This window comes from Scophthalmus maximus, chromosome 12 (genome assembly GCF_022379125.1).
Source record: "Scophthalmus maximus strain ysfricsl-2021 chromosome 12, ASM2237912v1, whole genome shotgun sequence".
Taxonomy (NCBI): domain Eukaryota; kingdom Metazoa; phylum Chordata; class Actinopteri; order Pleuronectiformes; family Scophthalmidae; genus Scophthalmus; species Scophthalmus maximus.
This window is the reverse complement of record NC_061526.1, coordinates 24,207,501-24,221,934: the sequence shown is the minus strand read 5'-3', so window position 1 is coordinate 24,221,934 and position 14,434 is coordinate 24,207,501. Positions and strand designations below refer to the sequence as shown.

General features: G+C 46.6%; 7 protein-coding genes across 9 annotated transcripts in view; 5 read left to right on the top strand and 2 right to left on the bottom strand.

The window, feature by feature from the left end:
- The first annotated feature begins 219 nt into the window (after positions 1 to 219).
- On the top strand, positions 220 to 3,530 carry nots (nothepsin). The gene is made up of 9 exons (XM_035612572.2): positions 220 to 521; positions 825 to 1,005; positions 1,367 to 1,484; positions 1,819 to 1,937; positions 2,111 to 2,310; positions 2,630 to 2,755; positions 2,846 to 2,990; positions 3,075 to 3,173; positions 3,245 to 3,530. Exons 1-9 carry the CDS (start codon positions 460 to 462, stop codon positions 3,419 to 3,421), a joined length of 1,227 nt encoding a protein of 408 aa, XP_035468465.1. The 5' UTR covers positions 220 to 459; the 3' UTR covers positions 3,422 to 3,530.
- The window catches only part of LOC118287277 (bestrophin-3-like), a 15,603-nt gene continuing 4,676 nt past the window's right edge, over positions 3,508 to 14,434 (bottom strand). For both annotated transcript variants that reach the window (XM_035612311.2, XM_035612319.2), the window contains exons 7-14: positions 14,358 to 14,434; positions 14,076 to 14,228; positions 13,589 to 13,669; positions 5,287 to 5,438; positions 5,112 to 5,202; positions 4,895 to 5,013; positions 4,528 to 4,788; positions 3,508 to 4,338 (exon numbers count right to left, since the gene is read on the bottom strand). The exon at positions 14,358 to 14,434 is cut by the window's right edge and continues 1 nt beyond it. In XM_035612311.2, the coding sequence (XP_035468204.1) occupies positions 3,960 to 4,338; positions 4,528 to 4,788; positions 4,895 to 5,013; positions 5,112 to 5,202; positions 5,287 to 5,438; positions 13,589 to 13,669; positions 14,076 to 14,228; positions 14,358 to 14,434 (1,313 nt within the window). In that variant the 3' untranslated portion in view covers positions 3,508 to 3,959. The remainder of the gene's footprint in view (positions 4,339 to 4,527; positions 4,789 to 4,894; positions 5,014 to 5,111; positions 5,203 to 5,286; positions 5,439 to 13,588; positions 13,670 to 14,075; positions 14,229 to 14,357) is intronic.
- LOC118287617 (histone H4) lies at positions 6,025 to 6,926 on the top strand. The gene has a single exon (XM_035612999.2). The coding sequence runs from the start codon at positions 6,053 to 6,055 to the stop codon at positions 6,362 to 6,364; it is 312 nt and encodes a 103-aa protein (XP_035468892.1). The 5' UTR covers positions 6,025 to 6,052; the 3' UTR covers positions 6,365 to 6,926.
- Positions 7,523 to 8,442, top strand: LOC118287597 (histone H2B 1/2-like). The gene has a single exon (XM_035612937.2). The coding sequence runs from the start codon at positions 7,562 to 7,564 to the stop codon at positions 7,937 to 7,939; it is 378 nt and encodes a 125-aa protein (XP_035468830.1). The 5' UTR covers positions 7,523 to 7,561; the 3' UTR covers positions 7,940 to 8,442.
- LOC118287485 (histone H1-like) lies at positions 9,759 to 11,016 on the top strand. Of its 2 annotated transcripts, XM_047336400.1 has the most exons (2): positions 9,759 to 10,358; positions 10,389 to 11,016. In XM_047336400.1, the coding sequence occupies exons 1-2, from the start codon at positions 9,780 to 9,782 to the stop codon at positions 10,398 to 10,400; spliced, it is 591 nt and encodes a 196-aa protein (XP_047192356.1). In that variant the 5' UTR covers positions 9,759 to 9,779; the 3' UTR covers positions 10,401 to 11,016. The 2 variants fall into 2 exon arrangements, with proteins under 2 accessions (XP_047192356.1, XP_047192355.1); XM_047336399.1 differs by having other exon boundaries at positions 9,759 to 11,015.
- On the bottom strand, positions 11,417 to 11,911 carry LOC118287590 (histone H2A-like). The gene has a single exon (XM_035612923.2). The coding sequence runs from the start codon at positions 11,894 to 11,896 to the stop codon at positions 11,513 to 11,515; it is 384 nt and encodes a 127-aa protein (XP_035468816.1). The 5' UTR covers positions 11,897 to 11,911; the 3' UTR covers positions 11,417 to 11,512.
- Positions 11,740 to 13,189, top strand: LOC118287548 (histone H3-like). Its single transcript, XM_035612849.2, has one exon. The coding sequence runs from the start codon at positions 12,115 to 12,117 to the stop codon at positions 12,628 to 12,630; it is 516 nt and encodes a 171-aa protein (XP_035468742.1). The 5' UTR covers positions 11,740 to 12,114; the 3' UTR covers positions 12,631 to 13,189.

Genomic DNA, 14,434 nt, shown 5'->3' with positions numbered 1-14,434 from the left:
CTCGCCGTGAAGAAAGTTATTTTAGCTTTTTCTGTTAGTGTTTGTATTTTTTTACAGTTACCGTCCAGTAATATTAATAATTATAATACATTTAAAAAAAATTACTGTTATGTAGTCAAAACATAAGAATAATCCAGCTCGTTAACTTTGTTTAAAAAAAGTATTTGTTTTTTTCTGCCTCATGAGGTCAAAGTGACTCGAACATCGTGTTCAGTTCGTTCACCCTGACAAACGACTCTTTAACTGTTTCAGGCCGGAAACCAAAAGTTACTGATGCATCAACTTTAAAATGTTACACACACACACACTCACGCTCACGCTCACACACACACATACACACACACACGCTCACACACTCTGAGGGTTTGTGACGTCACAGACTCTGATCCAATCAGAGCGTCAGTGAAGTCTGATGAGCTCCTCAGTGTCTGACGAGCTCCGGACTGAGGGAGATCAGACATGACGAGGCTGCTGCTGCTGGTTCTGGTGGGATGGACATGGACGAGCTCAGCGGTGGTCCGGTAGGAAACACGCACACTGAGATCAACGTTTCTCTCAATAGAATATAGAAAATATAGTTATAGTTTAGTTTTTCCACAATTTTAAACCTCCTGAAATGGTATTTCTTTATTTTCCATTCATAGTAAGAGTTGAGCTTGTGAATGAATAAAGTTGAAAGACGTCTGACTTATTATTTGCTCAACTTTAGTTCAAAAGCTTGTAAATATCCTCCAAAGTTAAAGCTTAACACATTTAAAAGTTCAATCTTTGAGTGAATTTAAGAACCTAAGACACTCGAACCATCATCGACCAATCACCCGCAGGATCCCATTGAGGCGGGTGCGTTCCATTCGTTCCCAGCTGCGAGCCGACGGCCTGCTGGACGAGTTCCTGAGGGACCACCGCCCCGACGCGTTCAACCGCCGCTACGCTCAGTGCTTCCCCATCGGGACGCCGTCGCTGCGACTCGGACGGTCCAGTGAGCGGATCTACAACTTCATGGACGTAAGGACGAAGACCGAGGAGTGTCTGGGGGAGAGGTTGCTGGTTCAAACCTCATGAGCTCATGAGCAAAGGCACTAACCCACCACCTGTCAGGCTGTATAGATTCCACCTACAGGAAGATAAATATAGTTTTTTTGATCAAATAATATTAGAATATATAAATAAGTTGGTGTTAAACGTGTTGCAGTTACTTGATAATTCCAGTGGGGGCCACTGTTGTCCACGGAATGTGTCACTAGTTCTGTGCCTTGCTCAGCAGTTTAAAGTCAAGCATGAAAACTGGAACAATTTGGTTTTATTTTGTTTGATTTAAAAAAATAAAATGGCCGCCTGATGCTCAGGCTGTGCGTCTTGTGTTCAGGCTCAGTATTACGGTGAAGTCCAGTTGGGGACACCGGAGCAGAACTTCTCTGTGATCTTTGACACCGGCTCATCGGATATCTGGGTGCCGTCATCGTACTGTGTCAGCCAGGCCTGCGGTAACACACACACACACACACACACACACACACACACACACACACACACACACACACACACACACACACACACACACACACACACACACACACACACACACACACACACACACACACACACACACACACACACACACACACACACACACACACACACACACACACACACACACACACACACACACAGAGTCTTACAAAACTCAACCCAGCGATTGATTCTGTGTTTCTATATTTGTAAAGTTTGAGTCTGTGGGTCAGGACGACGCGACTCATCCGGCCTGTGATAAGAAGTTCAAGGTCTCTCTCTCTCTCTCTCTCTCTCTCTCTCTCTCAGTGCTGCACAGGCGCTTCAGGGCCTTCGACTCGACCTCGTTCCATCATGACGGTCGGATGTTTGGGATCCACTACGGATCTGGACACCTGCTGGGCGTCATGGCCAGAGACACGCTGAAGGTCTGTTCTGTTCCACATAAAAGAAAAGTGTTCATCACATGTTCATACGCTCGGGACAGAAATGATCAAAAGACATTTAGAAAATGACCAAGTACGAAACGACCTCGCCAGGTGTCAGCAACATTTCCCAAATCAAATAACAAAATGAATACAATAGTTGTGGTCTTTTCCAGATCGGTAATCTGAGCATCGTGAACCAGGAGTTCGGCGAGTCCGTCTACGAGCCCGGGGCCACGTTTGTCATGGCGCGGTTCGACGGCGTCCTGGGGATGGGCTACCCGGCCCTGGCGGAGATCCTGGGAAACCCCGTGTTTGACAACATGTTGGCGCAAAAGACGGTGGATGAGCCGGTCTTCTCCTTCTACCTCAGCAGGTGCAACGTCAGAGTAATGTTCTGACATTATCATGTCGTTCGTGTGGGGAGCCCGCCAGCGTAGGGCTGCGTGTTGTTCCTGCCTCACAGGGATCATCGTTTCGAACAAGTAACTTTCCAGCGTCTACCAGCAGTGGTTTGGATGATCACTGGGCTTTCGAGTGACCTTTGAAAATGGCCCTGGATTTCCAACATGTTCCAGAAGGTTCATACGAGGTTCCGGTCGAGTCCAGAGGAATTAGAGAGTTCTCCGAGTGGAGTCAAAGAAGGGTTTGACTAAACACATGAAAAGTATAAACTGTAGTTTGTGTCTCTGCAGGAGAACGAGCAGCAGCAGCCCAGAGGGGGAACTGATCCTCGGGGGAATCGACGAGTCGTTGTACAGTGGAACGATGAACTGGATCCCAGTGACCGCTAAAGGATACTGGCAGATAAAAATGGACAGGTATCCATGTGTTTCCTACTGTAATATGAAACATATCATAATTCATGCATTATGATATGTACACGAGCCTCACGTGTGTGCGTGTTCCAGCGTGGCGGTGCAGGGTACGAGCTCCTTCTGTCCTCGCGGTTGCCAGGCGATCGTCGACACGGGAACCTCCCTGATCGCTGGACCGACCGTCGACATCCTCAACCTGCAGCAGCTGATCGGAGCCACGCCCACAAACATTGGAGAGGTAAAGGATCTGAGTTTTGTGAAACCACGTGTCAGTTTGCCGTCGCATCTGATTTGACCTTTATCTTTGTGTGTGTGTGTTTAGTTCCTTATCGACTGTGTCAGGTTGTCCAGTTTGCCTCATGTGACATTCGTCCTCGGGGGAACAGAGTACACGCTGACCGCTGAGCAATACGTCCGCAAGGTGAACTACAGTAATGTTCTGTTCATAACTGTCACGTGTGAATGGGATTAGAAATATCTGTGTCCTCTCAGGAGATGCTCGGGGACAAGGAGTTCTGTTTCAGCGGTTTCATGACGGTGGACATCGTGTCCCCCGAGGGGCCGCTGTGGATTCTGGGAGATGTGTTTCTGACGGAGTACTACAGCGTCTTCGACAGGGGACAGGACCGGGTCGGCTTCGCCCCCGCGAGGCACCCGAGTGAACGATAACCAGCAAACAGCTGTATGATCAATAAATGTATAGATTGAAAATAAACTCAACTTCCTTCTGTCAGAAAGGCGACAAATGGCAGTGATTTCCAACAATTTTTGGTTTTGGGGTATTTTATATAACTTCAGGTCACATTGACAAAAACAGACGAATACAATAAGAGTCATTACAAAGAGTCAGACGACTTAAAGTCCAGACATTGATCCTGAGAACCAGAACCTGAAGGATCTGGGTCGTGGAGTCGGTTCTAATGTGTTCACCTGCAGTTCCTCTGTTGGTCACTAGGAGGTGTCCAAAACACTCACATTTTAAATAACAGGTGTCTCTCTATTTCTTTATTATTTAGTACCAAAAAATGTCATTTTGAATTTAATTGTAAAACTTAATTTCATAGGATATTTTCCATATTTTCTTAACTTAAAAAAAATTAGAATTTCCTTGTATGTCATGATTGGATTAGGGTTCAGAAACTACGCTAAGACTTCAAATGATTCTCGATTGTCGTGTTCAGCTACAAAACTTCTACGTGAGTGGTTCTCATTTCTCTTCCGAACTCCGCGACTGGCAGTTGTCGTTGTTCTCCACTTCCCTGTTGTTGTTGGTGACTTCGTCCTCAGTCCCTGCGATTCCCTGGAAGTTGTGGTCGTACTCGGGGTCCGGGAGCTGCAAAGTGTCGGCAGACGGAGCCGGCGTTCTTCTGGACTGGAATCGGGCCAGGCCTCGTCTCTGCCTCCCCAGGGCCTTGGGGCTCGGGAGGCTGCGCACCGACGACTTGGACGTCTGTCTGGAGAACTGCAGGGAGAACTGACGCCCTCGAGGCCGAGGTGGCGGGCGGCTTTGGACATTTTGGAGCGTCGTCCACTGGAATTCCTTTGGTCCCAGTTGAGTGGGGGAATAACAGAACGAAGACCCGGCCCTGGAAACACAAAGGACGAGGAAGTGGAGGAATATGGTTTGTTAGGAATAATGTTAGAATCCCAAGAGACCGAGTGCGACTTCTGTGAAGACATTATCTCAAAACCAAACCACAACGGTTTCTGTGTCAACAGATACAATGAGAGGAAGCTCGACAATCACGTGCAGAAGACAATAAATGACCGATCACCTCTGAGTGACGGAACCCGGAGCCTCGTCGGTGGGCGAAGGGTCCAGACCGTTCTGAGGTTTCGTCACTTCAACATGGTCATAACAGACGTCACCGGTCAACGGCGGACTGACCACGAATTGTGGGAAGAAGGCGGAGGGCGACGTTTCGGGGGACGGAAGGTTGCTGCTGACCTCCCGCAGCGTGGACAAGGTGTCGACGGGGGTTGGGGGCGTGACCAAGGAGAAGGGCGGAGCCACGTCGTCTGCACCTGCGTTGAGCCTGGAACGGAAAGTGAGGGACGTCAGAACGCACCAGTGATGATGATGATGATGATGATGGTGATGATGCACTGGTGCTGATGTAACTGCCGTCATGGAAACTGCACCGGAAGTCTGGGAAGAAGCTTCCTGTCGCGTCGCTGCTGTGTCGCTTGAAGATGGGTCGAGGAGGTCGGAGGTCGGGAGGCTCCTGGACGCTGAGCAGCCGGCGGACTCGACCCAGAACCTGCAACGTCAACAGAACATGAGCTAACCTTTGAAATGTGTCTAATCTTTTTCTATATGTATGGACATGTAACGGAGTTGGTCAAAACATAGTTTTACCGATTCTTGGCGCCGAATCAGAACCGGGTCCTGTAGCGGTGGACGACTGTCGCTAACGTCGATGTCATCGAACTGGAGAATGTCTGAGAGTCTGGAAGAGACAATGGGTACAAGTTTTTTATTATAGAACTTGAATCTCGTCTCAAAGTAAAATAGGAGCATGAACGATATTGACCCCATGTCGGTGGTGGAGCCAAGGAACGAGGGGATGCAGGAGTCGGCGGCGGCGAGCGTGTACGGCGGTCGAGCGTCGCAGTCGTTCCAGTACACGTCTTTGGTCATGTGAGGCAAGTTCATGTGCATCTCGTCCACGGCCAACAGCGACACCTGCAGGAGGAACAGGTGAACAGGAAATGATGAACACAAGACTGTAGTGAAATGTGTAATATTTAGAAGAACTTATTCACAGAAATTGAACATATTGTTCATAACTATGTATTCATATATGTATAGTCAAATCTGAATGAGTTAAATGTAGTGACATGAGGTGGACCCGACCTTCGTGAGAGTCTCCATGTTTGCTACGTCGTGTATGCACAAAAAGATTCAAGAAGTTTATTGTCATGTTCACAGTAAAAACATAAGTTCGCACTGGGCAATGACATTTGTATTCTGCAAGTTCCCCTTCGCACAAATAGAATTACGTAAGAAATAGATTCAAACTAAAAACTAAAGATACAAAAAATATTGAAAATATAAAATATGTGCTGAACTACAAAAATGTATTCTATTTTACTTTGAAAGGAAATGCTGCAAGTCTCGGCTCTTGTTTTGAAGGAAAAACGCAGCGGATCCAGTTTGAACAGAGGGAAATGAAATTGGCGGGCAGAGCTCGAGCTGACTGTCTTCATTCACGTCCGCATAAAATATTTAAAAGCCAACGTCTCGCAAAATATTCCCCATTCATTTTTTACGGAATAAACTCGAACCCATCATCCATCATGAGCGGACGCGGCAAAGGAGGCAAGGGACTCGGGAAAGGAGGCGCCAAGCGTCACCGCAAAGTTCTCCGCGACAACATCCAGGGAATCACCAAACCCGCCATCCGCCGTCTGGCTCGCCGCGGCGGCGTGAAGCGTATCTCCGGCCTGATCTACGAGGAGACCCGCGGCGTGCTCAAGGTTTTCCTGGAGAACGTGATCCGCGACGCCGTCACCTACACCGAGCACGCCAAGAGGAAGACGGTGACCGCCATGGACGTGGTGTACGCGCTCAAGAGGCAGGGCCGCACCCTGTACGGCTTCGGAGGCTAAACCACCAGTACCTGAACGCACCACCAGCACCTGAACGCACCAACACAACGGCTCTTTTAAGAGCCACTCACTTCTTCTGACGAGACACGGTCCTCATTACAGCACTGATCATATCCACTGTTGCAGTACTTTTATTATAAATACATAGTAAGAAACAATAGTCCGATAATAAATGATATTCAACTTATAGTATTAATATTCCATGTTATGTTTTAATCTAATGAAACAATTTTTCGGCAACAAACCAGTTGCTCATGTTGTTGCCAGACTTTGAAGCAACTTTGACAAAGACATTTCCCATGGAGACGATGACCTTAATTATGAATTATTGTTATTATTATCAAGCAAACAAGACTTCTCCATCCATTATGGTATTATAACTCCTGGGAATGTTTTAAATGTAAAAATATTCAATGAGACAAAATAAATATATTCAACAAGAAAATATTGATAATAAACAAACTGACAGAAGAAACAGTCTTGAATGTTACAGTGACAGTTATAGGTCGTAATAAGTAAACTGCAGGTTTTAAAGTTTGTTAATAAAAATATTTAAATCTTATGTTTGTAATTTTGTTTTTATAAATAGTTGTATGTCAGTGTAATGTGGTATTAGTAAATGTGTTGAGTATGAATTATGGGGCAGCCACTGTGTAGTTTGTATATTCAACTATGTACAATTATGATATTCAGTTTTTGTCTGTGAGCATCATTTTCTTTTGCCAAAAACTTTCCTCAATTTTGTTTTTCCCAAAAAGTTTCACCAGGAAAAGAAAAAAGTTCCTTGTGGTTTTATAAAGGATTAAAATTCCTCACATCACAAACTGAACATATGGAATTATTTTCCTTCCTATGACAAACTTAAAATGATTTTCCTTTGCTAATATCCAATATTTAAAAGTATTTTACTGTTAATGTGGTGAAATTGTTAAATCAAATATGATACATATATATATATGTATATATATATATATGTATAATGATACAGCTTGTAAAACTTTATATGAAAGTAAAAGTGTTAAAATGCTGAAATGAATTTAAAAAAATATAATCATGAGGAAACACGCCCCGCCAGCACAGTGATCATCTCAGCCAATCATAGGCAGGAGACCGCACAGCCTTATTTGCATGCAGCTTGTATATATTGAGTCTCCGCCTGCTCGACGTTATTACATCTTTGAACACTCAGAGTAGACGATGCCGGAACCTTCACAGAAGTCAGCGGCCAAGAAGGGCTCGAAGAAGGCGGTGGCCAAGACCGCCGGCAAGGGCGGCAAGAAGAGGAGAAAGACCCGCAAGGAGAGCTACGCCATCTACGTGTACAAGGTGCTGAAGCAGGTGCACCCCGACACCGGCATCTCCTCCAAGGCCATGGGCATCATGAACTCGTTCGTGAGCGACATCTTCGAGCGCATCGCCGGCGAGGCCTCCCGCCTGGCGCACTACAACAAGCGCTCCACCATCACCTCCAGGGAGATCCAGACCGCCGTGCGCCTGCTGCTGCCCGGCGAGCTGGCCAAACACGCCGTGTCCGAGGGCACCAAGGCCGTGACCAAGTACACCAGCTCCAAGTAACTGACGCTCCAACCACCGACCAACGGCTCTTTTAAGAGACACACACTCCGCCAGAGAGACTCAACCGTCCTGATATGAATCATCATTTAAGTGTCACTGTACTCGACTGTCGTCTGATGGTTTGAACTGTCAAGGACCGTTTCATCCCCTCTGCCGTTGAGGCCCGGGACTCCCACTGACTCCCACTGACTCCCACTGACTCCCACTGACTCCCACCTCCCTTCCCCATGGACTTCACACGTTATATTGACGTAATCCACCACACACGTAATCACCTGTCACCCCGATATTTATTGTAAATAGTGGATTTTATTTCAGTTGATCTTATTCCACGTTATTTGTCTAACTCAGTGTTTACATGTTAACTGCTACATGCACATAACAATTTCCTCTTATGTAACCTTAACTGATTCAGGAGAATTCTGATGTAATAATACAATTATATAAATACTGAACACTCTGTTTCTTAACGTCACAATAAAGACTGAAATATGAAATGTGAATGTAGCATATTATTAAATACAAAGAGGTAAATACCTCATGAGAAAACTTGAGCTCGTCACTTTTATAAGCTGATTCAAAGCGGGGAGGCTGCCGCCTGCTGGTTGTCGTCAGAACTGCACCACAGTGAAACTCAGTAGTTTTTCAGCTCGTTGTTTTTATTTTATTTGAATATAATTCAAAGATGTGATGATATTAATATATAGATAAATCAAACTGATGTAAATCAATGAATAAAATGTAAAGCATCCGACGTCACTCATCGGATACGTCACTAAACTGCTACTGCAGAAGAAACATTTCTTTACGTATTATTATATCATATGGGATGAACTGTTGAGTTCATCAGGAAATACGTTGTCAAACATGTTTCTTTATTATTAATGTACATAAATGGAAAAAGTTTAATAGCTGATGTGTTTTGGAAAAGTAATGAGAAGCACCACGTCATTCAGTAATTATTCAGTAGTACTAAAGCATGTAAGAGTAATAATATAATACGTATTTGTAATTAGTAGTTGTGGTAGAAGTAGTAGTATTAGTAGCAGAAGTAGTTGTAGTATTAGTAGTATTAGAAGTAGTTGTAGTGATAGTAGTTGTAGTATTAGAAGTAGTTGTAGTATTAGTAGTATTAGAAGTAGTTGTAGTATTAGTAGTATTAGAAGTAGTTGTAGTGATAGTAGTAGTAACAGCATTGTTAATAGCAGTAGTAGTAGTAATATTAGTAGTAGTAAAAGTAGAAATAGCAGTGTAAGTAGTAAAAGTAGTATTAGTACTAATAGAAGAAGAAGAAGTAGTAGAAGTACAAGATGTTTGTGATGAGTCTGGGTCTCTGCTCCACGAACCTCCATCCTCGTGTGTTTGCTACCAACAAAGCAGCTTCGTTTTACCGCAGAATGATCACCGGAAGATCGCAGTTTTTGCTCCGGGACCCTGGCTGAACATGTGTCCCCGCAGGAGAGCGAGTTTTAACGGAGCTCCGGTGCGTTTTTAACCGTTTTTGGGGAGAAATCAGTGTGAAAAGCCGCCAAGCAGCGTCGATCACCCCGGCGAGCAGGCGAGGTTCGGGGGCCGCAGGGACGGAACGCCGGGAGCCCCGGGGCTCCACTTGGCCTCGGGGTGTGCACACACCCGGCCGCTGTCGGCTCCAACCGTCGCTGTCCTCCATCGCCTCCCCCCGGTGATGTACTCGTCTTTTCCCGGTGAGAAGAAAACACAAAGTGTCCGGTGCTCAGACCCCTGCACGGGGTTGAGTCTCCACGGTTCTCATGGTGTGTTTAAAGACCCGCCTCCTGCTGCGGTCACTCCACAGTTCCCTCCGACTCAGAACAGACGAACCATGGCAGAAGAAGAAGCTCCAACTCCCGCCGCCGCTCCGGCGAAGTCCCCGGCAAAGACCCCCAAGAAGAAGGCGGCGGCACCCAGACCGAAGAAGGTCGGACCGAGCCTCAGTGAGCTCATCGTCGGGGCCGTGTCCGCGTCCAAGGAGCGCAGCGGCATGTCTCTGGCCGCCCTGAAGAAGGCTCTGGCCGCCGGAGGCTACGATGTGGAGAAGAACAAGACCCGCGTCAAGGTCGCCATCAAGGCGCTCGTGGTCAAGGAGACCCTGGTCCAGACCAAGGGAACCGGGGCGTCCGGGTCCTTCAAGATGAACAAGAAGGTCGAGCCCAAGGCCAAGAAGCCGGTGAAGAAGGCCGCTCCCGAAGCGAAGAAGCCCGCAAGGAAGTCCCCGAAGAAGGCGAAGAAACCCACCGCAGCCAAGAAGAGCCCCAAGAAGGCCGCTAAGAGCACCAAGAAGGTGGACAAGAGCCCCAAGAGAGCGGCCAAAAGCCCCAAGAAGGCCGCGAAGAAGGTGGTGAAGAGCCCGAAGAAGGCCGCACCTGCTCCCAAGAAAGCCCCCGCGAAGAAGGCGGCGGCGGCCAAACCCAAAGCGAAGAAGACCGCAGCGAAGAAGAAGTGAGCGGCGACCGGTCCGACACACAACGGCTCTTTTCAGAGCCACACACCTTCTCTGAGACAAACGTCCCGATTCATTCATATTCATTCTGTTATGATTTAGAAGATTTGGATTATACATATTGAAAGATTAAGTCCATAAAACTGGAGGGAGAAGAAGCTCAAGCACTGAACATGGCTCAACTCTTCTCTCATGAATCGGGCTCTAATTTTTCCAAAATCATAGTTTGAACATGCACATGGCGGGAAATATTGTTATAAGTTAAATATGAAACCATAACACTTACATTTTTTTCATTAAACTTAGTATTTACAATTGGGAAACATTAAAAAGTTGCTTAATTTTCAAAAGACAAACCGATCAATGGTGTTTTAACAAAACTTACGAAACTATATTGATCATAAATCTTCCAGATGAAATCATTTTTTTAGCCTGTAATCCCAGACTGGGGCGACTTTCTTTATACATATTTCAAAATGCTCAGATATAAATTATTAAATAATAAAAGTCAAGTGAAGATGAACATCTGAACTACTTCCATCCACAGGTTATAAAAATGATATGACCCAAAAAGTTATTGTATTAAAAAATGCAAATCTGTCCATAAACAATCTTGCTAATAAACAAACAATCGGAGCTGCAGCTCCACCTACTGGCGAAAGACTAATTAAAACCAAACGACCACATGATATTTGATGTTGTCATTTGTTTCATCAGGAGGGTCATTAATATTTATGTCCTATTAAAAAGGATATATGTAAACTGAAACTCAACACATTACACTGATCATATTTCATGATTTGTTGTGGTTCTTTATCAGTTTTAAATCCATTCATCAAGTCAACTTTGTCAATCCCTGCAAAATAAGTGCAGAGGGAACTGATGAGTGACAGTTTGTCTTCATTCATCGTCTGTTGTCAGATTATGGAAGAAGTTTTACATGAATAATACAAGTGGCAGGAATCTGACATTTAACTTTCAACTGTTCTATTGACCAGTGTCATGAACACTGTTGATCTGTGGGTTGTGATGTGATCGGGGGTCGCTGCTCTCTATCGGAGGGTGTGTGGCTCTTAAAAGAGCCGTTGTGTTGGTGGTTGTTGTCCCGGGGGTCTTCACTTCTTCGCGGGCTTCTCGGTCTTCTTGGGCAGCAGCACCGCCTGGATGTTGGGCAGCACGCCGCCCTGAGCGATGGTGACTCCGCCCAGCAGCTTGTTGAGCTCCTCGTCGTTGCGGACAGCCAGCTGCAGGTGACGGGGGATGATCCTGGTCTTCTTGTTGTCGCGGGCCGCGTTACCGGCCAGCTCCAGGATCTCAGCGGTCAGATACTCGAGCACCGCCGCCAGGTAGACCGGAGCTCCGGCACCGACACGCTGGGCGTAGTTACCCTTCCTGAGCAGCCTGTGGACACGGCCGACGGGGAACTGCAGCCCGGCCCTGGAGGAGCGGGTCTTCGCCTTGGCTCGGGCCTTTCCACCGGTTTTGCCTCTTCCGCTCATGTTCGCTTGTTTGTTTTTTCTGGGTCAGAGAAAATGTGAGTCTGTCCCTCGGAAGCGTCTGCTTTTATATCCGCGGAAAGGGCGGGAATTTTCGTCTGGACCAATCAGAGAGGAGGCCTTTTGGCGCAGATTTTGAACGGACTCTGGTCCAATGAGCGGCGGTGGGTCGCCCCTGACGAGGCGGTGCTGAGCTTCTCAACCAATCGGGAGACGAGAGTATGAAGCCGCGTGACCGCCGCCACAGTCGGTCAAACGCTTTAAAAGCAGCGCGTCGCCTCTCGTCTTCACTCAATCTTTGGTCTTCAGACAACAGGAGAGACGCGATGGCCAGAACCAAACAGACCGCCCGGAAGTCCACCGGAGGAAAAGCTCCCAGGAAGCAGCTCGCCACCAAGGCTGCCCGCAAGAGCGCGCCGGCCACCGGCGGCGTGAAGAAGCCTCACCGCTACAGGCCCGGTACCGTGGCGCTGCGGGAGATCCGCCGCTACCAGAAGTCCACCGAGCTGCTGATCCGCAAGCTGCCCTTCCAGCGCCTGGTGCGAGAGATCGCCCAGGACTTCAAGACCGACCTGCGCTTCCAGAGCTCCGCCGTCATGGCTCTGCAGGAGGCCAGCGAGGCTTACCTGGTCGGCCTGTTCGAGGACACCAACCTGTGCGCCATCCACGCCAAGAGGGTCACCATCATGCCCAAAGACATCCAGCTGGCCCGCCGCATCCGCGGGGAGAGAGCGTAGAGTCTCCCGGCCCCCGACACCACACAACGGCTCTTTTAAGAGCCACTCACTGGTTCACTGGAGACACAGTCCCGCTGCTGCTTGTGTTCATGTTTCATTTAGTCAATTATTAATCTAATTTATATCTTTTATATCAACGAGTGACGTCTCATAAACTCTGGGTCTTCGCCTTAGACTTCAATTTGGTTCTGTCAATTTCATGATTTACATTTTGTGTTGAATAATTAGGACTTAAATTATTTCATAAGACTCCAGTCTTATGAAATATAGTTGAAGTAATAGTTTCCCCTGATAGAGACAGTTGCTTTTCACCATGGATGTGAAACTTCCACAAAACAATGATCAGAAATCTGAGCTCAAGATTAGTTTGTTACAAAAATTGTACTTATTGTAGATATTTAACATTTCTGCTGACGTCTTAGTTTGAATTGTTTTGGTCTTGTTTCTATTTTGTGTGGACAACTACTCTGCCTTTGTTTCATTGAATATAAGTAGCAGAACAATGTTAAAAGTTAGAAGTCACTGGTACATTTGCTGCAAAATCTAAAACGTACAGAAACCACTGATAAATAGATTTAATCTACTCTTGGATTTATAGTTATTAGTTTTTTGAGTTTGTTCCATGCTGCCAACATGGAGTCTGGATTATTGACCTGTACTGCAGGCAGCCACCAGGGGGCGAGCCGGATGATTTTGGGAAGCGTCCATCTTTGTTTACAGTCTGGAGGATGAAGTGAAGTATTTTTATAATTTAAATGATAGAATTTAATTATCTTTTGGTTTCCTGTCAGGACCAGTTGACTTTTCCTTTCGTTTTGTCAACGTAACAATCTCACTACCATGTTGGTTCCTGTTCCTCGCCTTCGCAGACACAGCATTATTCCTCAGAAGTTAAATTTCATTTTAAGATGAATCAATGTTGTGTACGTCGCTCGTGTCCGAGGCCTCGGCTGCTCACCTGCAGGTTCCTGTCGATGATCCAGTTCGCTTCGAAGTCGTCGTCGTCCTCCCCGAACGGGTTGATCAGCTGCTCCGCCACCTGAAGATATCACACGTTTACAGGTATATATATATATATATATATATATATAAACTTTGTATCACGTGGAGAACATTCGTGTTCCTCTAAAGTTGAACCATTTTTAATCCATCGACCTCAAAGTCCTTTTGTCACAGCGACACACTCAAACTTTGCAACGTCAGTCTCTGGATCGTGAGGCAGCTCAGGCTCCTCCAGTATTATTCCTGACTCAGATCCACAAAGTCAGTTATTAATAACTTGATATTGCAGTGTTATTAATATATCAGAACAGGCCAACCACCAACCTGTTTCAGCAGAAAGACAGGACCGAGTTAAGTTTAGTTTTTAAGACTCTCACCTGAAACCCCCCACGTCACGTGACCACCCGACTACTTGTTAGTGAGCAGGAGACGGAGTAACTCACCTTCAACCAGCCGGAGTAGAAGAAGAACTGCAGCAGCGTGAAGACGGGCACGTAGAAGTCGAGGTCGTGACCCGGGTAACACTGGGCGGGGTCGAGAAACTGTCGACTGATCAGACAGGCGCAGAAAAAGGTGTAGACGGCGAGAGTGACGACCTGATGAGGAGGAGGAGGCAGAGATTGGACGGTGCTCCGCTCGCTCTGTGTGGGAGCTGGTCATTGGTCGGATTCAGTTACAGTGATGACGGACGATGATCGTCCAGACGCGATCAGATGAAGACAGACCTGAGTGTAGACCAGCGGGATGCCGACCCAGTCGTAGCCGAACAGCGTCGCACACCAGGTCCTGAAGCGATTCATCT

Bases quoted from the DNA above. Each gene is read 5' to 3' on its own strand.
- LOC118287548 (XM_035612849.2), top strand. From the start codon at position 12,115: ATGAAGCCGCGTGACCGCCGCCACAGTCGGTCAAACGCTTTAAAAGCA.
- nots (XM_035612572.2), top strand. From the start codon at position 460: ATGACGAGGCTGCTGCTGCTGGTTCTGGTGGGATGGACATGGACGAGC. The intron at 522-824 runs GTAGGAAACACG...AATCACCCGCAG, and splicing joins ACGAGCTCAGCGGTGGTCCG to GATCCCATTGAGGCGGGTGC. The intron at 3,174-3,244 runs GTGAACTACAGT...GTGTCCTCTCAG, and splicing joins CTGAGCAATACGTCCGCAAG to GAGATGCTCGGGGACAAGGA.
- LOC118287617 (XM_035612999.2), top strand. From the start codon at position 6,053: ATGAGCGGACGCGGCAAAGGAGGCAAGGGACTCGGGAAAGGAGGCGCC.
- LOC118287597 (XM_035612937.2), top strand. From the start codon at position 7,562: ATGCCGGAACCTTCACAGAAGTCAGCGGCCAAGAAGGGCTCGAAGAAG.
- LOC118287590 (XM_035612923.2), bottom strand. From the start codon at position 11,896: ATGAGCGGAAGAGGCAAAACCGGTGGAAAGGCCCGAGCCAAGGCGAAG.
- LOC118287485 (XM_047336399.1), top strand. From the start codon at position 9,780: ATGGCAGAAGAAGAAGCTCCAACTCCCGCCGCCGCTCCGGCGAAGTCC.